Source organism: Orbicella franksi, chromosome 10, assembly GCF_964199315.1.
Source record: "Orbicella franksi chromosome 10, jaOrbFran1.1, whole genome shotgun sequence".
NCBI lineage: Eukaryota > Metazoa > Cnidaria > Anthozoa > Scleractinia > Merulinidae > Orbicella > Orbicella franksi.
In genome coordinates, this window is record NC_138154.1 from 6,436,781 (window position 1) to 6,462,426 (window position 25,646).

Below are 25,646 nucleotides of genomic sequence, written 5' to 3' on the forward strand. Positions count from 1 at the left end.
TATAAAGAACAAACGTTTCAAAACTAACATGCGTGTTTGTGATAGCGAAGATAAGTTTGTTTGTTGTAGGGCCCATTTTCACAGGCTGAAAATTAAATTTGGTAACTAGATTACGTGTTTATCTGCAACAGGCTTAGAACATGGAAGTATGTGGGGGGTTAAAAGCAAATACTTTTTCGTTTTCCATGGTGTAAATCTAAGGGCAGTATTGAAATGTGAGTTTCCAGATTTTTTCCTGGATAATTTGTTAGTGTTCTAGTTTTTAGTAATTTAATAATTGACCAAATTTGGTCAGACCTCTGAATATTTCATAGGCAAGATGTTGACATTCCTAATTAATGCAAGAAACTCCCCGTTTTTCTCAATAGGTGAGTTTTATCCAACCAAAAATATGTAGGTCATGAGTAATTTGTGACCTGATTTGGGAAAACATACACTAACGGATATCCGTTTAACGGCCTGAAAAAACGGTAAACAAACGGATAGAAAACGGCCATCAAAAGCGTTTAAACGGTTGCTCAAACCGTTAAAACGGTTTGAGCAACCGTTTAAACGGATGAGCAAAATAATTAAACGATTTCCTCAAATCATAAAACGGTTTCCTAAACCGTTCGAACGGATGCGTAAAAACGTCAACAAAACGTTTAAACGGACAGAGACATAATTAAACAGTTGGTCGCTTCAATCAAACGTTTTCTTGAAACGGTAGAAATGAACAACATTCAAACGTAAAATAATTTCTACACTAAGTGCGTATTAATGTCGTGGACATGACAAGATTATTTTGCTCCGTTCATTGCAAATCGCCACATGAAAATTGTCTTACCGCGCCGTCTGCTTTATCCTTACAGTTAGCGAGTCCAAGTCAAGATTAGAAGAAATTGATTCCGAGTCAACAGAACAAATGCCATTAAAATATACCTTCCTTCTTTATTTTTGATCGCCTGAGAAATTATGTAATCACATCGCCAGTCCAGCTGAGCCAGTACAGTGATCGAACAAATGGCTGGTTCGAAGGCAAAACTTCGCTTCAATAAAGGATACATCGCTTATAAAAAAGTGGTTTAGATTCCCTCAATGTTTCCGTTTGGTCTGTGTCCAAAGAGAATAAGCCTGCGGAGACCGCGAAGAAGGCGAAGACGGCAATAATTTTCACGTCGCCATGTAACACGCCATATTAGCTGCTGTGTCCATGATCAGCGGTTTCCGTTAATAGTGTGTGCGATGATTGGTCGTTGGTTGCCACGGAAATAAAACAAAATATTCCACCAGAGAGAGCTAGAGGTTATACGTTTTTTCCCGGCAATATTTTATACTCATCTCTTTTAAAACCTTTAACTCCCATACACATCCTTATTATGTTAGTATAGGTTCCCTTTAGTTTTACATGGACACTTAAATCGAGCCTAATACCGACCAGACTGAAAATAAACCCAATTTTCGTACGTTGTTAACAATACAAGCGTAATTTGACCTGATTGAATTGATCGTTTGTCTGTCCGAAACCTTTTCTAAAGAAACTTTTTAGAAACGAACACTTCTACTAAGAGCACGCTTATGTGCGGGCTTCCACATGCATTCTATTTTAAGACTAGGCGCGCGCGCTTCGCTACATTATGAAGTCAACAAAGCGGTGAAATCGGTGCGAACAAAAGTAGCTGAAAGTTTACAAGAGAGCACAATATTAATTTTTTTGTAAACTTTCGTTCGTACCGATTTCACCGCTTTGTTGAATTCATTCATTCGTTCATTCATTGACTTCAAGCGGAGACTTGTTCAAATAAACAATTGAATTTATTTTACAACTAAATCAATGTTACATGTTTTGTCCTATCTTAAATTTACAAAAAAAAATTCACATCTGAAATTTCGACCCTTATCCTAGTTAGCCTAATTACAGTTAAAAAAGTCGAGCTGATGCATATGTAATAGATCGACACTTGTTGTTAATCTTGCCTTTTATACCCCGCCAGATTTTTTCTTTTTCCTCATTTGAGGTAACAGGAAACTGTGTAAATATTAAAGTTTTCAAGGAGTTCAGTCTGCCGCTATCCAGGGACCCTTTCTTATGTGACCCATCTGTGTTGCTGTTTGCAAGCTCTGCTTTTGTAAACAAGATTGGAACCAGCTTCAGTGCGCACCTGTAGAGATTCTTTTCTCGGCGCAGTGCCTCCTGGACTCCACGTACCTTTCTAGGTGTTACACAGTTCCGGATGAGTTCCTCGCCAACTCTGCCTGGACTGCTGGGGAGAGGAAACTGCACTGCTGGACTGCTGAGCGGGGGAAGCTGTATGGCTGGACTGCTGGGCGGGGGAAGCTGTACTGCTGGACTGCTCGAAGGTAACTGTACTGCTGGATTGCTGGGAGGCAGCTTCACTGCTGGAGAACGGGAACAAGACTCATCTACATACAGGGTCTCCCTCAACGCGCTGGTGTCGATGGTGGAAAGGTCACTGGTGTCGAGCGGAGTGAGCGGTATATCATGCAGGATTGGAGCAAAATCATCAGGTTCAGGAATCTAATAAAGAAACAAATATGGAATTATCAGTTGTTTTGTTATAATCAGCCAATTGAGGTTTAGGATTTCAAGGAAAATGCCAATTTCTTTAAATTTTAATCTATTCTATGTCTATACTTTAACTAGTAATTATTTACCAGGTTGTGTATTAATCATATGACATGAAGTACAAAGTATGCGCCTGAGCTGAGGTAAGGGTAATGTGCAACAAAGGCTAAGTATGTATGATCATCAAAACACCTGTATCTTTTTTACAGTAAATCAAATATACATCCCACTCAACTTGAGCGCATTAAATGTTTGTAGCAAATAATTCTTACTCACCAAGTCACTCTGTCTGACCATTTTCTCCTCTAAGGACACCAGACGCTCTTCCATTTTGTCAAAACAAGCCGTCATTTTGTGCTCAATAGCTCGCAACGAGTCTTGAATTCCCACTATCATCTGTAAGACAATAAAAAGGAAACAAATACAAGGTGGTATTAATGTCATATACGAATACTCGTTAAAAAAAAAACTTAAGGATAGGTCGCGTGTTTGATTAGCGAGTATAGTAAGATCAATACATGTAATGGTTCCCAGTAATACCAAAGTTGAAATCATTTAGAGACTACGTAAGATTGTTGCGATATAGTGGATGTAAATACCAGTTATGCAATGATTTCGAGTGGTATACTGTGAAATATCCCACTCGTGACTTGATTTTTCTTTGTATACACACGAGCCTTTCAAGGAAAAATCAAGTCACGAGTGGGATATTTCACAGTATGCCACTAGAAAACATTGCATAAGTAATTTATCCCATGCCTCTTACATACGCACACAGTTAAAAATAAATCCGAACAGCTTACAAAATGATACAACTTCGAGTGAATATATATTGCTAAGCTTGTGATTGAAGTTTTTAACGTTACCGTATCCGGTTTAAGTTTTTTCCGTCTTCTTTTCGGATTAATTGCCAACAGAATCCAGTATAAATAAGTTATGTCGGCTTTGTTCTGGCTGTAGATCATTGAGAATTTTTGCTTCAGAACCTTTGTATTGAGCAGTGACAAAGCTCTTTCTAACCGAAACTCTCTTCTAATAATTTCTAACAAATTGGTTCAGACAAAAATGTTCGGAAGCTTTGTAAAAATGCTGCGAGAAAAGAGTGACTACGCTAGCGTACTAAACGTTGGCGCAACTACTCTACTCGTTGGCGAAACGAACGCAATTCTGAGATTTAGTCAGCGAAATTAGTGGATTGAAGACAAGGGTACATACCTCGCTCAACTGTTCCTGGACTCTCATTTCACTTTCAATTTTATTTAGTTTGCTGTTTAGGCGCTGACATTCCTCCGTCTTTGCCTCCAGTTGTCGGCGTACAAGGGTAATGTCCGGTTGTTCAGCCTGCAGCCTAGCCCTTTTTGCTGTCCAATCCGTTTCAGGCTCACTCCCATTCTTTTCGACGACATCTGTGTGTAGCTTTGCCCGTTTAGCTGTGTGATCAGTGTCAGCCCCACTCGTTTTCTTTTCGGCGACATCTGCTTGCTCAGCCAAGTGTACGTTCGCTCGTTTTGCTGTGCGAGCGGCGTCCAACTGTAGTTCCCGCGCGTTCTGTTCGGCTAAGAACTTCTGGTACGGATGGTCTGAAACTGGGGGTGGAACTTTTTCTTGGGCGGAAGACACTTCATCGTTCACCGGCACAGTTGATTTCTTTCCTGCGGAAATGAAAAAATTTATTAGCTAAAAATGAAACTTGTCCTAACTTAGGTCTTCAATGTTATACAAATCGGTAAATCTGTGTAGCCAAAAGAAAAAGGCTTTGCTCTCGCTCGATGAAATGAAACTTGTAACTTAGGCCTGTCTTCAATGTTACAATCGGTAAATCTGAATTTGATCAGTTACTTACCTTTCTTTGTCTTTGGTTCCCAATTCTCTGCCACCTCAGCGTCGTACCAACGTGAGCCGAATTTGACTTTCACAAGGTCTCCTACTTTTAACGGCGTAGCAGAAGTTTCTTCCAAATCGCCCCGTGCGAATTTGATCTCTTTTCTCTTCGGCCAATGCGGACGATCTCTCCAATGGCAGTTAGTTTTCCAAAGGACTTTAACTTTATCGTTAACAGACATGTTCAAAATATTGTTTGCAAATGGCCGGATTCAACTTTCACTTATGGCTGATAAAGCTGTTATGAACAACCGCAATAAAGTGGCCCTTTTATACGGGGTCAATAGGATCCAAATTTTCACTCTAAAGAAACACGCGTTGGTATTGGAGGAATCGTTAATGAGATCAACAATGGTTATGGGAACCATTGTTAATGAGCATAAATTCTCACTTTGAATTAACATATTTTCGCACATTGCGCGTGGGTATAAAAAAAGTTAACACAAAGCGCGCGGGTTTACGCGTGACTAAAACCTTTTCAGACGGCATTGAGTTTTAGATATTGCGAATTGAAGATTCCTTTGTTGATTAAAAAAATGAAAAATTGCGCGTGGGTTATAATTTTGAAAAAAAAAATCACACATTGCGGCACTGTATACACGCGCGCGGTGTAAAAACTTTTGTAAACACTACAACCGTACCGTTTTGTTCACTTCAAGTGATTCCGCACGCTTTAGAACCCGGTTAAAAATCGAAGATTGGGTTTGTTTTCTTTCGATAATGAAAAAAAGTGTTGTGATGGAGTCACTTATCTTCCACTAATTTTACCATAGCTTCAAACAAAATCCGAAAAACCCCGTATCGTGATCCCAATGACAGTAAATTTAAACTAAAATTGAAGTAACATTTAAATTATTTTTATTTTACAAATCAAAAAGCAGATATTTACAATCATTAAAGGTATATTTACATCAGGAATACAAAATCTTTGAATTTTGTGCGCAGAAATTAGTTACAATTTTAGTGTAACACTAATTCAAATCAGGGAGCTGGTGCAACTAGGTCCTCGGTTCCATATTTGCAGAATGGTCGTATCTCCCGATACAAATACTGTTTTCTTTCCTGGCTAAAGCCTTCTGGGCGAAGTTTGCATGGCAGAACTAATGGGGGCATAACTGTAGGATCCTTTAATAACATAAGAGAACGTTCTTGTGAAAATCGGTGTTCCTTAAAGTAAACTTTTCCCGGTTCGTCCATGGAAAAATGAAAGTGATGGTACTTCTTAATGTTTGGGAGCTTTGTGAAGTACTCCGAAAGAAATGCCGCCCAGTCGTACACGGGAACAATTTCCTGGCCGTCATGCGTTCCCACCAACTGCGCTTTGTTTACTCCTGTAGTACTACAACAGTCAACCATTCGTGCAAATTCGTAGAGCGACGATATAAAGTTCACTTTGTATGCTCGCTTGATCAGGCCAAAGCAGCGGTCTGGGGCAAATTTCGTGTGTCCGGCGATTAAGAAGGAATAGTTAATTGATTGATGCAGTTCGTTTATTACTCTCCATGCGAAATACCACAAAAAGTAATTGTTTTTATTCTGCCCCGTACAATTGTCAGCATGTAAGTAAGCACGAGTTTCTCCAAGTCCGTGGGTCTCCAAGTAGTGGTGGACGTAGCTAATTGTGGAATTCGCTCCTTTTCCGACTGTACTAGCTTCGTCAATGAGATAATTTACTTGGCGCCCTGCTCCTTCACACATGACACCGAAAATGCCACATTTTCGTGGGGTCTTAAAGTAGATGGGCCCTGGTTGCATCGGGTTGCTAGGAAAGTGGATCTGTTGCGCGTAGTCGAACGAATAGTGAACTGTACCGTTCATTGAGCGCGGTTCATGACATTCGCTTAATCGGATAGGCGGCTCCACAGTTTCAAAAGTGTTTTTTGCTTCCTCGCAAACTTCGTTGTATAACTCTCTCTCACTTTTAACAGTGTCGAGATGTTCTTGTTGAGCGCGGACACATTCTGATTTCTCTCCGTCCGGAAGATTCGCCGATCTTACAAGTTTCGAAGTGTTTTGCTGGCAAGTCACGCACAAGTCAGTCATTGGTTTTGCTACAACCACATTAGGGTGAAATTGTTCCCATAGATCTTTAAACTTAGAATAGCTTACCGCCTGCTTCTCTGAGGCTGTACACGCCGCAACAAAATCGCGCCACACGCTCATCTTCGTTTCGCTTGCAGACAACAGTTTTATGTCGTCGCTCTTATAACCAGGAATCCTCCCAGGAAGGGAGATCGCGTTCTCCTCAACATAGTTTGTAAGGAATAATTTAACATCTTCAACCACAGTTGTAGGGAGTGTGTTGCTTGGTAATCTTTTGCAGTTTCCATGCGTTCTTGGTGAAATGCCATAGTTTTCATAATGTTCCTTTAGTCGGCGAAATCTTGAGTAACTTAATCCATACAGATGAAGAAACATTTCCTTGCAGATGGTTAATGATTGAAACAGGAAATTACAGCGAGGACTTCGATTTCGTTTATCGCCAATGTGATCGATTCTGGTGAACGCTTGAATGTTGGCCAGAATAACCAAGTCTAATTCTGCGCTTGATAATTCAAGGCAGTTGTTCAAGTTTGACATAACACTTTCTTCAGAAAAATAGCCAGAGCAAGGACCACAGTTAGGTCCTCTTGAGCACCCGCATCCTTCTTGCAAAAATCGCTTGACCCTGTTAATCACTTCTTCTTCATTTTCATTTTGCTCGATGTAAGATTCCTCCATGTTTAACTGATAGTGTTTTCAAGAATTATGACTTTGCACTTGGAACACAAGATATGAGAGAGAGAGAGAGAGAGCTGTTACCGCAGCAACGCGTCATCGATGATCAAATCACGGCTTCTAATTGGTCACTAACCAAACAGAAGTTCGCGCGCGTGCCAGCAGATGATCGCAACAAAATTGCGTTATGTCAACAATCAGAGTTTATTCTGCTTTTTAAAGAGTTTCAACACCAAACAAGAGATTGCGGGGAGCTTTTAGAAATGAGATCTTTACTCAATACATCAAGGTAAGCTAAAATAGCTGTGAGGTATTCAATTCAGTGAAGCAAATCACAGTGATTACAAATTCTTGTTGTGCTACAAGTCACGCTGGATGGAATATTCAAATGAGAGCTGATAGTATTGTCTGCGAGCAATAACCATGTGTTTCTGTTGATGCTCAGAACAATGATAAACAAAACTGGAAGCTTTTTTCCTAGAAGCGATTTTCTAGGAAAAAGTGAAATTACAGTATGCAAATTTGAAGTGTGTTTTGCTTGCCGAATTGATTGATAAAATAAATAAACCAGGAATAAAGTGACTGCGATAAGATAGGCATAGAAAGCGAAACCTTCAACTTTGAAAAAGATTCACTCTTTGTTTTAGTCTTACAATTATCTGAAAGGTACATAAAAGACAGCAAAGTAATAATATTAAGTAAACAACAAACGAAATGTTCGAAGTGTTCGAACGATCCAGCGTAATAAATATTATAACTTCTGCCGCTGTTTGTTGACATTGTTTCGTGGCATTTGCAACTGCTGTACGTTGTTTCCTAAACTATGGGTCAATGGTTACGGCAAAAGGAAAGACAGAGGGATTGGTTCTGACAATGTAAACTGGGACGGCTTACTATAAAACGGACCGAGCCGTTCTATAAAACGGACTAAGACTTTCTATAAAACGGAAGAAGTTTGCTGTTAAACGGATAGTTCTTCCATTTAAATGGATTGCCCTCCCGTTTAAACGGATTGTCCTTCCGTTTAAACGGATAATGGTCTTTTAAAAACGTTTTGCCAATTTTATCAAACGGATCAAAAAACGGATTAAACGCTTCTAGAAACCGTTTAAACGCTTTTGGAAACCGTTTTAATGGATACTAAACGGGTAGAAAACGCTTTCAAACCGTTAAACGGATATCCATTAGGGTACGTTTTCCCAAATCAGGTCACATTTGTGTGTAAATGCATTCGTTTCCTTTTGTGGGTTAGTTTCTTTTCTCTTTTGCGATATGTTAAGATCATGTGATGCCAAGCTTGTCCTACCATCTTTACAATACTATCTCTATTTTGATCAACTTTTTAAAAATAACTCGATTAAATAGGTTAACATGAAGTCAAACTATAGTCTGTACGGTCACATGACTATGATGTCAGAGAAATTTTGTGGCCGCCATGTTAGAGGAGTGAAAATACAACACATTTGGTAGGCTGTTGTATTCGGAAAGCATAGATTCATGAGTGATGCCTTTGTTTTGCCTCATCGTTGGCTCTTCCAAAAACAAAAAGAAGAATCTAGACCTTTGCTTCTGTTTGGTCATGAAAGGTCCACCAAAGTCAACAGATATGTGGCTGAATGCTCAAGGGGACTTTCGTGTGCGTAACTCTGGCAAAGGGGCCATGATTTGCTTAGCTGGAGAAGCCTTCCTTCTTCTACACTGCATGCATTCTCTTTCCCACTCTCTAATTGCTTCTCTTGCAGAAATTATCCAATACTGGACTGAAAGCTGCACTAGTACTTGGTTGGTCCCTGCATGATGATCTTGCTCATGTGCATGCTTGACTATGAGCATTGTGACACAATGGCTATGAGGCAAGATGATGGGGTAACAGGTTTCCCATGGCAAACACTCTGCATAACAAAGTCTCCCATCACATCTAAGGACTCCTTCCTTGTCTAGTACAGGTCACAGCGGCAGCAGTTTACTTCCACCTGGAATTTCCCTTCCAGCCTTCAATGTTTGAATTTCCTCTGCAAAAACTTCTCGTTGCACCTGCCTGATATATCTCCTTCCTGCAGCAGTCACCTCATCAGGCTTTAAGGCTCCTTCTCTTTGAAGAGCTGCTGGTAAATGACAGTTCTCTAAGAAACGGTCTACACTCGTGGTAACTCTGGTTAGCTTACTCCAACTTGAGTATCTTTGTGGCTTCACTGGTCAAAGCAAGGAATGTCTCCTCTGTTTGTACTGCTTCTTGGTACTCCTTATGTCTGGTCCTTTCTTGACCTCGATTTTAGTAACTTCCTTTTCGAGACGCCTTTTCTTTTTTATCTTTTGTTTTTATATGTATACTTTTGTAACTTTGCGACTTGAATAAAGAATGTATGTATGTATGTAGTCTCAGGCCACTCAGTTGAATCTTGCTTTAGGAATGCTGGTCCATTCCACCATTTCTCTTCTGTCAACAGCTTAGAGACACTTTCTCCTCTGGTCAGTAGATCAGCTGGGTTCTGTCCAGTTGGCACATACTTCCACTGATTTGGACTTGTCAAGGCTTGGATTTCTCCAACGTGATTAGCTACAAATGGCTTGAACTTTTGACTGCATCCACGAATCCAGTAAAGCACATCCATGCTGTCAGGCCAGAAGCTCCGGTGACTACTCTCAATGGCAAGGACTTTTCCAACTGTCTTGCTGAACTTAAGCCCTACTACAGCCACCATCAGTTCTAACCGTGGTATGCTTACAGCTTGGAGTGGTGCAGCACGAGACTTTGAAGCCACAAGACAACAACTTACAGACTCATCTTCATACAGATGTCTGGTGTAGCAGGCTGCGCCGTATGCTTCTGCAGATGTGTCAACAAATGTGTGTAAAGTGATGCTTTTTACTATAGTGGTGCTTCTCAGGCATTGTGGAATGTGAAGGGTGGGTAGCACTGACAGCTTGTCAAACCACTGTGTAGCCTTCCACGACAGTCTTCTATCCACCGACTCATCCCAGTCCGTACCACTTGCCCAAATCTCTTGAATCAGACCTTGGCACGCATTGTGTACGGTGACAGCAAACCAAGAGGGTCAAACAATGTGGCTATCTTCCTTAGGAAACTGTGCTTCATATGATCATTGCTCTTGGTAGGCAGGTTAACTTGAAACTTGAACACATCCTCCATGGGACACCACAAAACACCCAGTGTCTTAACAGAGGACAGTTCTCCACTGTCGAGGTCAACTTCGGTCGCACAATCTGAAGCTGAAATGGACAGTAGACGTCTGGCACGTTTGATAGCCATTTCCGGGCATGCATCCCAGCAGATTCCCATAACCTTGACAGCTGGCTGTACAACTCTACACTGGTCTTGACATCACAAACTGAGTCCATGCTGTCATCCATGTACGTGCTTTCAAAAACATTTTCCGCCGCTAGGGGAAGTTTTGATTGGCGTTGTCTTGAGCAACAAACTGTGGCGAAATCTCAATAGTACCGCAAACAGGTCTTTCTGGAGTTTAGGCCCTTGGAGTACGATGTCATTCACAGATGTGTCACTGAATTTCACTGACACGTCAAACACAATACGAGTCTTGGTGGTCGGTTTGTCAGGCCTCAAGACTGGGAAATGGGGCACGTACCAAAGTTGATCAGGCTTGACCTCTTCATGTGGGACTTTGTGGATGTATCCCTTCTCTTGATAGGTCTGCAGTACTTCGTTGTAGACTTCACCGAGTTCTGGGGACCGCTTCAATTTCTTCTCAGTACACTGTAGACGACTCAAGGCCATGCTGTAATTGTCAGGTAACGATGGTTGATCCTGTTTCCAAGGCATGCCAACAACATAGTGGCCATCAGTGAAGGTCAAGGACCTAGCAACAGTGTCCCTTGCAAGCTTCTCATCTGGTCTGACAACCAGAGTTTCTTTAGGTTCATCAATGTCCCAGTAACGGTGGACAAGACAGTTCAATTCATGCATATCATTCAGAAAAAATGTAAGATTTGTCTGAACTTCTTCCGTGGTTAGAATAGTATACATTAATAACCGAGGCACCAATTAAGCTCTTAACACTATGCTGAACCCAAACATGGTCTAGCAGAGTGCCTGAAATAAATGTTGCCTTGTCTACAATCTGAACATAATTTAAAGATTCCATTAATTGTGCAAGTGGTGCAATGTCTTTAGTCTTTAAGTAATCTATATTTAGATCCCCAAGGACTATGTCAATTTGCTGAGTTGTCAATAAATAATTTAAACTATCAAAAAAATGTTGGACATTTGTGCCATTCTTTTGGTAAAGTAAAAGTAACAGGTTTAATACTGGTAATTCTGTTATGTCATTTTCAGAGGCAAATGTGAACTTCACAGCATTCAAAGCAGGAAAGTATTCATGGTTTAATAGCGAAATTTCTTCTTTTCTGCAGATTGCCATACTTGAAAATTTATCTGAATGGTGGTACCTTTTTGGGTGAGTCACAGGCTATAGATACTAATGCAAAGTATGTACAACATTGGTACAGCATATTTTAAAGACATTTATTGAAATAGATCCTCGGCAGTTTTCTTTTGAGAACTGAACACTTCATCTATTAACATTTGTAAACTTATTGTGGTCTATTCAAACTTAACTGGTTGTCATCAAGACATAGAAAGTTCATTAAGAGTTCTATAGAAGTGTACATGAAATCGCATTAGTGAATGTTGCAATTTTCTATTTTTTTTTCTATTAGAAAAATACAATCAAAATCAACTTAGAGCTAAATGACTTATTAAAATGCAATTTGTTCTCTCAGGTTATTGCAAAAAAGTTCAGAAGGAATCAGGTAAATTTTCCAGCTAAAGTAAGTATACCTGGTAGTTGGCTGTACCTCAGTCTGTAACTATGCCAATTCAGGATTTCCCACTGTGTTTCTGTAAGAAAAAGTGTCTGTTGTTAATCAATCTTGTTTAGTCGAGATGTCATCTCAGTCCATATGCAGCCATCTTCACTTACCCCTACACAGACCAAAAATTAGATAAAAATATACATTTGTTTATTATTTCTTCTTCCCATTACTTCAACTTCAGGTTTATTTTCCCACATTTAAAAAATCTATTCAAGGTTACAGATTTTCACACCCTTTGTGAGTGGAAGGTCAAAATTGGACCTGATCACAGACCTGGAAGGTGAAAAAATGGGACCCCATCCAGCAGCACATATACAAGGCAGAACCCCCATCCCCCCTGGCCTATAGCATGGATTGGAAACAGTGACTACATAGCCTTTTAGTCTCCTGAAAGCAGGGATTTTTTTCATTTTGTCCTTTTTAACTCGTGAATTGCGCATGCACAACATGAGTTATCATGAATTGTGGGAAAATGTGTCGCTTGATGGGCTTTAAACATTATGCAAATGAGGTATGCTCGCAGCTTACTTTTAAATTGCTGTCCATCTTTAATCCAAATAAGCTTTTTTAAAGGTCCAAATTAAAAGATATAAGTTAAAGAAGACGGCAAGGTTGAACGAGTGGTTCAGACGGTAAAGGATCTACTCAAGAAAACCCCAGATCCTTACAAAGCACTCATGGCTTACCGTGCTACACCCCTTGAAAGAAAGACAGAGGAGAGACTTTGACAGGCGTCATTCTGCAAAAGTCCTCCCAGACCTCCTTCCTGGAGAGTGTGTTTGGTTACCAGACAAAAAAGTTGAAGGGACTGTGGTGGACATAGCTGGTCCCCCACGTTCTTACACAGTTGAAATGCCCAAGGGACAACTGAGGAGAAACAGATGCCACCTGAATCATCTTCCAGAAATGCCTAATGCAGATACCAGCACAGCTCTTAACTCGTCTTCTTCTGATGTTCGGACTGCTGAGTGCCCAGAGCCAACTGTCCCAGCTACAGCTGCCCCGACACCTGTGGCCCCTACGAGAACCACGCGATGCGGTCGTGAAATAAGAACCTTGGAGCGTTTTAGAGACTTGTGACTGTGAACCTAAGTGTTCATCTTGTTAACTTTGTTCATTTACTGCAGTTATTCTTGAGTTTATGATTTGAACTGATCGTCTCCAGACTTGAGAGTGAACATTTATTATTTAGGATATAGCTTATTTCTAATGCGAGGGGAGATGTAGTGTAATCTGTTGCATAACAATATTTCCCAGTAGCCTTCATGGCACAGTGTGGAGACCTCATGGTTGACCATGTAATGCTCTTCTATTACCCGCTTGATTAAACTGTTGTGTTGCTATTCGTATCTGCCTGTTTTATGGCCCAATAATAAACAATACAAACAAACAAACAATACGAAGAGCTCGCGGCGCTCGGTTTGATAAGCTTGTAAAAGACTACAACTTTTTCAGAGTAGATATTCAAATATACAATGTCATGTACAAAATTCCTTCCCTGAAATATTTCTGGGCAGCCATGCGAACTTTCCCAGTGGCCAACTACTCTTCGGTGGTGAAGCTTTTTATTGCAGCCGGTTTTTCTTTGGATTGTTGGACGGCACCGGCAGCAGCTGATGGAAGAGATGGAGCCCAGACTGATGCGCCCGCCGATGTGTCCTGCCCCACTTCCTTTTGGGCTGATAGTGAATTTACTTGGGAAAGCAGCATTTGCTGCTTTTCCTTGTCAAGAAGGCTAAACAATGCAGTAAAATTTAAGGACTCCATATGGTGACATGGGAAAAACCAACGTGAATCAGCACTGTGAAAGCTGAAGTGTAAGCTAAACTTTGGTGCCATGATTTTCCCACCTAAAATGTTGCAATGGGTACGAACCAATAATGTTAAAGGATGATGACATCATATTCAGGCAAACAGAACAATATGACGGCTGTTTCGTGCCCTTGTCCTCTTTGCAAGGGAAAGCTGGTCTCCAGCAGAAAGGTGCAAAATTTGCACATGAAAATTTGTTTAATTTGCCCGAAGAAAGAGAAGAGTGAATTGAAGGAGATACAGCGTCAGATCCTGTGGAATCTGATCAAGTACTGGGAGAGCCTGCAGTGCTGGATCCTGAAAACAAAGAGGTTGAGTAAGAATCTGACGAAGAAGACTTGTAGCAGCTGCAAGTAAGAGAGACTTCAATTTAGGAGCGTTCTTACTGTGGAGTGAATTGATCGTTGCCCACATTTCAATGAGTTATATACAAATATTTTTTGTTGTCAGAGATTGAAAAGGATTTTGATTGTGTTCAGTTCCACATGAGGAAAAATTTAGCAAAAGCACCAAACATCTAACCTCTTAACACTAATTTTCTAATTGCTAATATAAATAATGTAAGCTTAACTGACAGTCCTACTAAATTGTCATTGCCTATACTTATATTTAAACCGATAATTGACAATCTGCAATGCTTATTCCTAACTCTTTGCACATCTGGGACTGGTTAAAATGAGAGAAGGGGTTCCACGTGAGGTTATACCAGCAATTTGCTGCTGGTGTAAGGCAGTTCGAGTCTGCCAAGTTCAAGTCTGTCTGATTGATCATCATATTTATGTACACAACCTAAGCAGCTGTGAAGTTAAAGCCTGAAAAAAATTCAAGCTTGAACTGGATTCAAACCCATGACCTCTTTGATACCGATGCAGAGCAGCACCTGTATCACAGTGGTCATGGGTTCGAATATCCTGTTCAAGCCTAAATTTTTTCAAGCTTTAATTTCACAGCTGCTTAAGTTGTGTGCATAAATGCGATGATCAATCATGCTTCAGACATTTAATATAATTATGTAATAATTGTAAAATTAAACGAAACTTACCTAAGTTGAAGTTTGATTGAGATTCTACGAAGTCATTGGTCTGGAGCTAGGGAGTCAGGTGAGATATGCGCGCGAAACCAGAGCAGTCACACTTTAAAGGCGAATGATCAGGACTGTTGTAAATCAGTAGGGTGGGTAGCCCAGATGGGAGGGCACCTGACTCCCTAGCTCCAGACCAATGACTTCGTAGAATCTCAATCAAACTTCAACTTAGGTAAGTTTCGTTTAATTTTACAATTGTACTTCGTCATTGGTCAATGTCGCTAAGGAGTCACGTGAGACTTTAAAGCGTCATGATCATGAGCAAAACCATGAACATCAATCTATTTAATGCAATATAGATGACAACAGGGTGCTGTAAAAAGGTACACACCACATCAAAATGTCATGTCTCTTCAAGTAACCTTACAGTAACAGTAACAATATGGTAAACAATTCTGGTTGAAACAGCTGTGTAAAAAGCATTTAACGGTGACTATGCAGCAGTTCATGTCCGAAGTTTGCGGCAGTGTCTTGGATAGGCTTATCATAAAACCGAGCAAAGGTGCTCACACTACTCCAACCTGCTGCAGACAAGATAGTGTCAATAGGGACCTGTTTCCCTTTTGCAGCTGATGTGGCGGCTGCTCTTGTGCTATGTGCTTTATATACACTAATGTCAATTCCTGCTTTGGCCATGACATTCTTGATCCAGCAAGCGATAGTGTCAGTTGACACAGGCTTGTGAGGCTTCTGATAGCCAATCAGCAACTGGTCAGTTTCTCCTCGTGAGATGTTCTATTGATATAGGCGTGCAAATGTTGTACAACACACAGGTTCCGGTCAGCCTCGTATGCCAAAAACTCAATTAGACGTAGGTGCTTGCCTGGCCGAGTGGTCTTCAGTGGTGTTTCAATGGTAAATACACATGTGTTTGCAGTTAAATTCATTGAGGTCAGATTAAGCGCCTTCAGCGTCTGTACTCTCTGGCCAGACAAGAGGGCAAGCAACATGGTAAGCTTCCAGGACAGATCTCTCAGACTTAAATCCACTCCAAGAGTCCAGGTGGCAAGTACCTTTAGGACAGAGTTTACATCCCATATTTCTTTGTATCATGGGAGGGAAGGCCTACTTTCGAAAACGCCTTTCACAAACCTGGTAACGAGCGGATGGCTGCCAAAATGAACACTCCCAGGAAGCACAATAATAGAGGACAGCGCACTACATGCAGTGTTAATACAGCTGTATCCCACACCAGTAGCAAAGAGGTCTCCAAGGAATTTTATGCCATCCTGTAAAGTGGCCTGAAGGGGATTAATTTTCCATCGACAGCAGAATGATTCCCACTTCTTGTAGTAAGTTTGGTACTGGGTTGTGGTGCCCTGTCTCCAGGACTGCATAATGATTCTGGAAGCTGCTGTCGAAATTCCTTGGCTTTCAAGGGATCTCCAGACAAGTGGCACATCAGCAGCTCCAGTTTTGGATACAGAGGGTGAATCTTTTCTGGGCTGCTCGGAAGAAACAGCAGTTTCTTTCTTTTGGGTAGTAGTACTGGATTGTCGATCAGCATTCTCATCAAGACAGGCCACCACGTTTGGGTTGGCCATTTTGGCACAATGATAATTCCTTGAACTTTCTCCTGTTGGAACTTCTGCAATACTCTGGAGATAAGAGAAAATGGAGGGAATATGTAAGGCACATATTGCTTCCATGATAAATGAAATGCATCAATTGCCACAGCCCCTGGGTCAGGATGCCAGGATACATAGGGCTGAAGCTGGTGGTTTATTCTGGAAGCAAAGAAGTCAATGTTGGGCTCAACCTTTGCTGCATTGATGCAGTCCCTGAAAATAGTTCTGTCTAGTGTCCACTCAAGTTGCGAGTGAGACCGTCTAGATTGTCTATCAGCTTCCACATTCTCTACATCAGGGATATGGACAGCTGTCAGCCAAATATTTCTTTGGGCACACCATAACCAAATTTCTTTGGCTAGGTCATTTCTTTTTTCAGAGCTACTAGTACCCATATGGTTAATATCAGACAGGGCAGTCATATTATCCACCATGGCCTTCACATGCTGCCCATTAATGATAGGTGAAAAAGATTTAAGAGCCAAGTATATGGCTAGGAGCTCTAAATAGTTTATGTGGTTTCTGGTTTCCTCTGCAGTCCAATGTCCACCTGTACTGGTATCATTTAGAGCGCAGCCCCAGCCAGTGGATGAGGCATCAGTTGACATGACAACAGTAGGCTCACCATGACTAATGACATTGTAACTGGCTTCAAGGTGTGTGTTCCACCACAATAATTCTGTACCAGCTTTGTCTGATACTACCATACAAGCATCATAATCACCCTTGCTATATCTTAAAGCAAGAGTTTTCTCCCTCTCTAACTGACGGAAACAGAGTGGGCCATACATGACACCTGGGAAACTAGATACCATATACCCAAGGGCCCTTGAAACCTCCCGTATAGTGGTTTCTTTGGCCTTGATAAGCTTGGTACAAATTGATTTGAGCTTGTCGACTTTTTCATTGGTCAAATAAATTTTCATCTGGACTGAGTCCAAGACAAACCCCAAAAATAATAAGTTTTGTGAAGGGATAAAAACTGACTTTTGAGGGTGAATAATGAAACCCAATGAGAGGAACATTTTCACAGTGTCTAGAACATTAGCTAGGCATTCCTCATAACTTCCACCTTGTAGGTACGAGTCATCAATATACGGTGAGTTTATATGCCCAAGTTGTCTCAAAACAGAGTAGGCTGGCTTCATTAGTTTAGTAAACTTCCTTGGGCAGAAAGCTAAGCCATTAGGAAAACAGGTAAACTGATACAATTTGCCACCTCATTCAAACTTAAGGTACTTCTGGTCTGAAACCGCAATAGATACGCAGTAATATGCGTCCTTGAGGTCAACAGAGGCCATATAGCAGTTAGGGGTAATAAGACTTATTACACTTTGAAGGGTATCCATTTTAAAGTGGTTGTATTGCACATGCTTATTCACGTTTTTAAGGTTCAGGATCATTTGGTGAGAGCCATCTTTTTTGGGTCGCACAGAAACAGAAGAGATAAACTCCCCTGGTTCATGACTGGTTTCAACAACAACTGCCTTCTGAAGCAAGCTTGCAACCTCTTTGGAAATAATAGCATTTTCTTCTACACTAAAACATTTCACTGCAGGGGGGCGTGTTTGGCAAGGCTTAGTGTCAAATTCAATGTATTGTCCTGACACCATTTGAAGAATCTCAGTGTCTGAGGTGATTCTTTGCCAACAATGGACAAATCGTGCCAGCCTACCGCTTTTGAAGCAACTTGTTTGGGCAACAAGGTAAGCTATGAGTGTAGGAATAAAGCCTTCAAATTGGGTTACCTGTAACATGTGGAGCTTGGACATGATGTCATCGGCAGTATTTATTTCTTGCTGGTTTCCTCCTTTTTCTTCCAGGTTTTCTGGGGCTTCCACCTGGACTGGAAATGGCCCTTGCCTAAAAAAGGCTGGTCCTCTTTCTGGCGATAAGGAGGTTTGGTGAAAGATTTATTAGTGCTATTGTGCACTGCCGTGTGACTACTTCGGTTTGAGGCTCGAATTGCAGTAAGCTGCGACTGAAGCTCGTCGCCAAATAACAAGTTGGTAACCGGCGTTTGCGAAGAACACAGCGAGCCGTATTCCTTGTTAAGGTTGGGTTTGATAGCTTCCCATCTACGAAGCGAGAGCTTGTAATTGGTGTGACCCAACAGGGCAATGGCATCAATTTGTGCTGTGACTAAGGCGCCTGTGTCGAGCTTGCCACTTTGCGTGCCCTGGCCTCGAAAATCCATGAGCTTCTGGGTTGATTGAGCAATAATGGCTCCAACCTTCACTATCATGTTCTGAATAGCGGACAATCTGAGGTCCTGCTTTTTCCCATGATGGGTTCATTTTCCCCAAATCTCTGGGTTCACTTTGGGGGCAACAAGCTTCTCGCAGTTTTCAGGGCGAGCGTATTTCTCGACCGTCTCTTTGACCTTGTTCTCACTCAGTTTCGAAGCCCATCTCTTATTGATAATATCTGCAAGTTGCTTGGATGTTGGGCTGCTCACCTTGTCATCTTTTGAGAAGTCAAGGGCCAATTTCTTTAAAAGATCGTCTTCGCCTTCATTGTTGCAGGAGTCCTGCGTTTTGGTGGACGACGTTTTGGCGCCTTTGGAGTCGTTCTCAGCGCTGGTTGCAAGAAGCTTTTGAACGTCCGAATCATCACTTTCACCGCCAGTTTCAACAGCATCACCGGCATCAACTCTAGGTTTCTTTGTTTCCCCATTTAAAGGGTCTAAAGTCACAGAGCGAGCGTCTTGCTTCGCTGGGCGCTGCTTCGACAAAGCAGCGAAAGCTTCGCCCATGGTGGACAATGAACCCGCCATGTGATCCATGTTTCGGTCCAAATTAGTGAGTACTCTCAATAGCAAGTCGCTATTGTCGAGTGCAGGATCCTCTAGAAGGTCGTCTTCGACTTCCTCAGTGGGATTTTCCTTCGGTATTTCGTCGGGATCTTCTGGATGGTTTGTTTTCGCCATGATAAATATTTCTACGTGCAACTACTCTAAAGTTCGCTTGCAAGTGACCGCTCTGGTTTCGCGCGCATATCTCACATGACTCCTTAGCGACATTGACCAATGACGAAGTAGAATGTTAACTTAGACCACACCCTGATCTTTCATTCTAGCTACTACAATGATGTAGGGAGGCACAGTGGCCTCATGGTTAGTGCACTCGTCTCTGGATCGAGTGGTCCGGGTTCAAGCCCTGGCTGGGGACATTGTGTTGTGTTCTTGGGCTAGACACTTTACTCTCACAGTGCCTCTCTCTACCCAGGTGTATAAATGGGTACTGGCGAACTTAATGCTGGGGGTAACCCTGCGATGGACTAGCATCCCATCCAGGGGGGAGTAGAAATACTCCTAGTCGCTTCATGCTACAGAAACCAGGATAAGCTCCGGCCTGATGGGCCACTTGGCTCGTATGCAGACTTTACCTTTACCTTTTGCTACAATGATGTAGAAAGTGATGGTAGTTTTGAGGGTACAGTTGAGTCTGGTAATGTTTGTAAAACTTTGACAACAGACACAAACTTTGATCCATCTACCCATGACCAGCCATCTGCTAAAACCCCACTGTATCCTGGAAGTTCTATTACACTTTTACAAGCTGTTGCTTCTCAGTTTTTGTGGTTTTCTTCAAATCCTGGTATTAGTAAAGAGAGTCTCTCTTATCAATTCAGTGTTCAGAAGTGTCTCCTTCCACCAGGGAACCTGTTACTGAGTAACTATGATGAGGCATACTCAATTATTAAACCTTTTCTCGTAGAAAGCTTTTGCTTTCATGCCTGTCCTCGTGACTGTGTTCTGTTTAGGGACACTGACAATCACAAGTATAACACTCTGGTGAAATGCCCTAAATGTGGGTCAGATCGTTTTTAAGTAGAAACATTGCTAGGAAGCATTTTGTTTATTTGCCACTTGGGCCATGTTTCAGTTGCCTCTATGGGACAGCATCACTAGCCCAAGTGGCTCAGTCATTTACTACAAATGAGAAAGATCGCACGCAGCCTGATATCATGGATGATATTCAACAATCTCCATTATGGAACACCTTCAGAAGTAGTGCCAGTGAAAGAAGAATCCTTTTACAGTCATCTAAAACCTAAAACTTCCTACTCCACGTGGCCCATTACTCAGGCTATGCTGAATTTGCCCCCGACAGATCAGGTACCTTTTTGGGAGGCTGTTACTTGTTGGCATAATTCCAGGTGAATATATGTCCGTTGAAATTTATCAGCAAAATAAGGAGTAGAAAACTGTTAAATAAAGCTCTCCAGTTATAAGTGCCCCTGAACCTGGTTGAATTTTAATTTTATCCTATTTCTGCCCATTGTTTGAGCAGTGTAGAAGAAATAATGTTAGATTTTTTTATAGATGTTGTGATTATATAAGGTTATAATGCATGCTTCCCTTTGTTGCAGTTGTTTTCTTTATGATGGAACCAAGAAGCCGGCATTTTGTTATGGTTTGGCAGACTACATGTGAAAAAACAGTGATGCATTTGTGAAGAAAGCATTCCTTTGTTTTCTTGTTTCATTTTTTCCCATGAAGATCAGTGGGAAAAGCTTCTCAGCACATCTAAACAGCCTAATTTACTTGTTTGTTTCCCAAAAATTGTACAGGAAACGGATCAAGGGAACCTGAAACTCTTCAGCCATATCTTGACTTGCTTGTTGACGAGTTGTTACAGCTGTCTGGCAAATCTGTTTACAATTCATACAGCAAGGCACCATTTGTGCTCAAATGTGAGATGTCTTATGTTCTCAATTATCCTGGTGTGGGTAAGGTTTTCCATGTCTTTGGTTCAGGAGCCTATAAGGGATGTGTTCCTGGTGTGAAATTCAAGATAAGTATTGCATATCCTGTAAATTGGTATAAAAAGTCATTATTCCTCAATGCAGGAAACTAGATTACTGTCACTTTTTGTAAAAACTCAGTTATCATTTTGAATTGGTAAGATAGCTAGTGTTGCATTTTAATTTAAAGATTTCTGTAAACCAGTCAGGGATAAATCATGTATTTTTCTGTGCCAATGTTACTGAACTGGGTTGATTATTTTCCCAAAAAAATTCCTTGTACAAGAAAAATCAAGAATGGCAGTGCACAAAGTGAGACCCACAGAAGGAAATACATGTATACGGAACAAACCAGAAAAAAGTTACTGCAGAACCTGAAGTTGAAGCAGCCCCCTCCCCTACTAGTTATTTCATGAATTTGTCTTTCCTTCCTGTTTGTCAGGCCAAATATTTTGATTTTCCTATTTTCTTTGTGTATTTGATGACAATCTGTCTTCTTTCCTTATACGTGTTTATCATAAGCACCTTCACAAGATGGTGTATATGGAGAACAGATCTTTCCTCCCCAATGACCATGCTCTCCACAATGATGTCCAAAGGTTTCCATGCAGAGCGGGGGAAAACAAATCATGTGCATCTTCCAAACCCGTGACCCCCGCCTACAGGGAACTGGTAGAGAAACATGCAATTTATGACCAAGCCAAATCTAATACGGAAAGGGCATTTCTTGCAAAGTCGTATTGGTGCAAAGGTAGGTATGCTTTCATGAGGCTACCAAATCATGACTGCACCACACTAGTACAACCTGATGCAATGCACACCATCACCAATGTCATCACCACTCTGGTGGGGCTGCTATCAGGTAATGCCAATATCAGCCAGGTGCTCCTTGAAGAGGAAAAGTTTGGGCAGAGAGAATGGTACCGTGATGTGCAGACAGTTAAAGATACGGACATAAATTTTTAATGTAATTTAAGGGTAGTGTTCATGACAACAATTTATGCTTTGCTGATTTTGATAAACTCAGTGCAGCAGCATTAGCAGAAGCAGTAGCAACAATAGAAAGAGCAGCAGCAGCAGTAGTAGTAGTGGTAGTAGCAGCAGCAGCAGCAGCACCAGCAGTGGTTAATACAAGTTCCACTGTAATGGTACTGTTAAACAATTATTTGCAGGAGGCAAAGTGAACATCGGTGAATATTCATGAAGGTTCACTTCGCCTTTGGCCCATAACTGTTTTAGTGTAATTTCAGAGCTCAACAAAGAGAATTAAGGACTAAAACATTAAAAAAGCCACAATAATTGCTCATTTGCATACATGTATGCAGCCATACTTTTAATAATAAGCTTGTATGTACATTGATTGTTAATCGATTTATTCATCAAGTTGGGCAGTAAAACAAACAAGCGAAGCACTACGAAAAATAATTTCATCTGGTACCTTTGTGTTATTGTTGTTGACTTCATTCACAGTTGTCATCATCATCCATAAATGAGTAGCTTTAGTTTGAAGAGAAATAAAGTTCGGTCAATTGATCTGACCTGCTGGCGATCAACACAACAACTGTGTTTACGATTCTTTGTAATGCCTTGAATATGAGTTATTGAAAGGATTTTTGGTCTCAGGGTGATAGCAGTCATTTTGAAAATTCCCCATCCTTTCAAATGTACAAATATCATGGACTTGGAGTGATGTCTTCTAATAAATGAAAAATTCATTCAACAACCGTATGCCATGTTTACTTGCCCAGATAGGAAAGGTGACAAACTTAGTAACCAAGCCCAGAAATGTTATATTCACCACCTAGAGCGGTTAATGTAATGTCATATAAGGTATCGCTCAACCAATCAGATTGCTGGAAGCTCTTTGTTCAGCTCTGAAATTATACTAATAACTGATATAATTGTTTTTGATAGACTTTTCCATATACAGCACTGTGTTGTGCCTGCTTTATTAGGTAGCTGAACTTCTTGGTTGCTTGAATTTTTTTTTAAAAAGATAGCTTCATGCTCTTTAGTTGTATTTAGTAACCATATTTTGATTCAGATACACCAGGACAGAAACGAACAGGGAAAATAGGGGCTGGTGGAGCTCCAAAGAGAAAAAAGAAGAAGCAGAATAAAGGTCTGATACTCACATCCAAATGATGCACAACATACAACACAGCAGATTTTTGTTTAATTTTTTTTTCATTTTATTTATTTATTCCATTCTAAAATTACAAAGATAAAATAAAGTAGACAAGTAAGAGGAGAAATGGAGAAGGGCAAAAATATAGCAAGCTAATTAGATGCCCTTGTTTAATTGACAATAATAATTAGAATAAAAAAGTTAACTTAACATAGGAGAGGAAGAGGTATGAATTAATTAATACTGAGCAAAATAATACTGGAAGAGTGCTTTTTTTAAAACGTTTTCTAGTCGCTAAGTTACATATAGATAAGGGAAGGTCATTCCAATAGTAACATCCAATAACAGTGGGACAAAATTTCCTTATATTTATTCTAGAGAAACCGGGATTTAAGTGTTGTAGGGATGCACTTCGAGTAATGTAGTTATGTTGCTCAGATACCAGAGGTAAGGTGTAATTAGATGGTTTTTCATCAATTAAGTGGTCATAAGATAGCTGGCAGGTATATAATTTAACAATGTCAGGAAGCTTAATAAGACCAAGGTTTACATAATGGTAATATGTTCACGAAGTGGCACATTGTTGATTATTCTAATAGCTTTGTTTTGTAGTCTCACCAATTGTGACAATGGAGCCTCGTAATTATTACCCCACAGTACGCAACCATAAGTTAAATAGGGATATATTAGTGTATAATAAATACTTGTTAGGAATTGGGATGTCACATAGGGTTTTAGTTTTGCAATAACATTTACACTTTTGCTGATTTTATTACTTATATAATCGATATGGTTGTGCCAAGACAGTGAGCAATCAATAATGAGTCCTAAATATTTAACACTGGAAGACTGTTCTAGGTACCAGTCTGCTAGTTTAAGAGGGATATGTAAATTATAATTTCTTTTTTGTCGTGGTTGAAAAACCAGGTATTTTGTCTTACTTAAATTCAAGGTTAATCTGTTTGAGCATAACCATTCATAAATAGCAGGCAATTCAGAGTTTATTCTATGTAAAAGTACATCTAAATCTTTACCAGTCGCAGTTAAAGAAGCGTCATCAGCAAACAGTCTTACGGAGAAGTAGTTGGTTGATTTAACAATATCATTAATATAAATTAGAAAAAGAAAAGGACCTAAAATTGACCCTTGCGGTACACCTGAGCTTATTAAAAGAGAACTAGACTTGATACCATTAACAAATACCTTTTGTTTCCTATTGCTCAAGTAAGACTTAAACCACTGATTTTCAGTGCTTCGAATACCATATGAGTCAAGTTTGGATAACAGGGTAGAGTGATTGGCCGTGTCAAATGCTTTACTTAAATCAAGAAAAATAGAAACTGCCCTTATGGAGAGAGACTTTCCTTGCATCATACAGGTACCATTTTTATTTAAGGATCAGTTGTATACTTTATTTACCAGTAGTTAACAAATAAAGAAGCCTAAGACGTGTATTACACTCTGATAAAACATGACGGATAATCGAGAACATGAGGGAAATGTAGAAAACATGAGCTGCAGGCAAGTGTTTCCTACATTTCCTGAGTGTTCTCTAGAACACTCAAGATGATATAGAGGTAATGTGGCACAAAACAATTAAACACACTTTTTCTATGTTTTATACTCTGATAAAACATGGGTTTTGGACCAAACAGAGCACATGCAGGGTCCTATCTATATTACGAAACCAAATAATGTTGACCAGCCCTGAACAAAATATGCTGGCAACCCTAAATTGTGCTGGTTTAGTCTACTGTGGACTGTTACATCTTTGGGCCTCACAGCCTACATGTTGTCAAGGAACTGAATGAAGTTGCTAGGGATATAAGTTTGAATAAATTTGACCCACAATTTTGTTAGCCACATTTAGTGGCATATGAAATAATTTTTACCATAAATTTATCTTGTTATCCTTTCTCCAAAAGCACCTTTCAAATAATTAACTTTTTTCAATTTAACACACAGGTTATTAAAAATTATTTTTCGTCTTTTCCTCCCTAGGATATATTCCTTCATCTCCTTCACCACATTGTTGACGGAATACAGGTCACTGGTCCTGTTCAAGGAATGTGGATGTTTCCATACGAATGGTGGGTGAACTCATCTAAGGCAGCCTGCACGAAATGGGAGCGAGCAATTATCAAAACCTTTCCAGTTAGGCTATTAGTAACTACTTGTTTGCCTTAATATATAGTACGGTAGTTAGTATATGTAGCAGCCATTTTAGGTTAGCCAACATGCAATTAACATTTGTAGCATAAATGAGTTATTTATACCAACTTCAAT

General features: G+C 40.4%; 5 protein-coding genes and 1 pseudogene across 6 annotated transcripts in view; 1 reads left to right on the forward strand and 5 right to left on the reverse strand.

Annotated features, from left to right (window-relative positions):
* Nucleotides 1-894: 894 nt before the first annotated feature.
* On the reverse strand, nt 895-4,629 carry LOC145501524 (uncharacterized). Its single transcript, XM_081480983.1, has 4 exons — nt 4,410-4,629; nt 3,782-4,218; nt 2,843-2,962; nt 895-2,518 (listed from the first exon to the last, which is right to left on the reverse strand). Exons 1-4 carry the CDS (start codon nt 4,627-4,629, stop codon nt 1,901-1,903), a joined length of 1,395 nt encoding a protein of 464 aa, XP_081337109.1. The 3' UTR covers nt 895-1,900.
* A 670-nt stretch (nt 4,630-5,299) lies between these two features.
* LOC145499706 (uncharacterized) lies at nt 5,300-7,883 on the reverse strand. Its single transcript, XM_081479233.1, has one exon. The coding sequence runs from the start codon at nt 7,166-7,168 to the stop codon at nt 5,429-5,431; it is 1,740 nt and encodes a 579-aa protein (XP_081335359.1). The 5' UTR covers nt 7,169-7,883; the 3' UTR covers nt 5,300-5,428.
* A 1,229-nt stretch (nt 7,884-9,112) lies between these two features.
* On the reverse strand, nt 9,113-10,537 carry LOC145501525 (uncharacterized). Its single transcript, XM_081480984.1, has 3 exons — nt 10,324-10,537; nt 9,624-10,181; nt 9,113-9,357 (listed from the first exon to the last, which is right to left on the reverse strand). The coding sequence occupies exons 1-3, from the start codon at nt 10,535-10,537 to the stop codon at nt 9,113-9,115; spliced, it is 1,017 nt and encodes a 338-aa protein (XP_081337110.1).
* The window catches only part of LOC145501536 (uncharacterized), a 121,204-nt pseudogene continuing 105,249 nt past the window's right edge, over nt 9,692-25,646 (reverse strand). Inside the window, exon 3 of the transcript XR_014051243.1 lies at nt 9,692-9,707. The product of XR_014051243.1 is annotated as an uncharacterized LOC145501536 (transcript). The remainder of the gene's footprint in view (nt 9,708-25,646) is intronic.
* LOC145501110 (uncharacterized) lies at nt 10,215-15,106 on the reverse strand. Its single transcript, XM_081480663.1, has one exon. The coding sequence runs from the start codon at nt 11,169-11,171 to the stop codon at nt 10,548-10,550; it is 624 nt and encodes a 207-aa protein (XP_081336789.1). The 5' UTR covers nt 11,172-15,106; the 3' UTR covers nt 10,215-10,547.
* On the forward strand, nt 19,530-22,427 carry LOC145499781 (uncharacterized). Its single transcript, XM_081479308.1, has 2 exons — nt 19,530-20,644; nt 21,059-22,427. Exon 2 carries the CDS (start codon nt 21,767-21,769, stop codon nt 22,196-22,198), a length of 432 nt encoding a protein of 143 aa, XP_081335434.1. The 5' UTR covers nt 19,530-20,644; nt 21,059-21,766; the 3' UTR covers nt 22,199-22,427.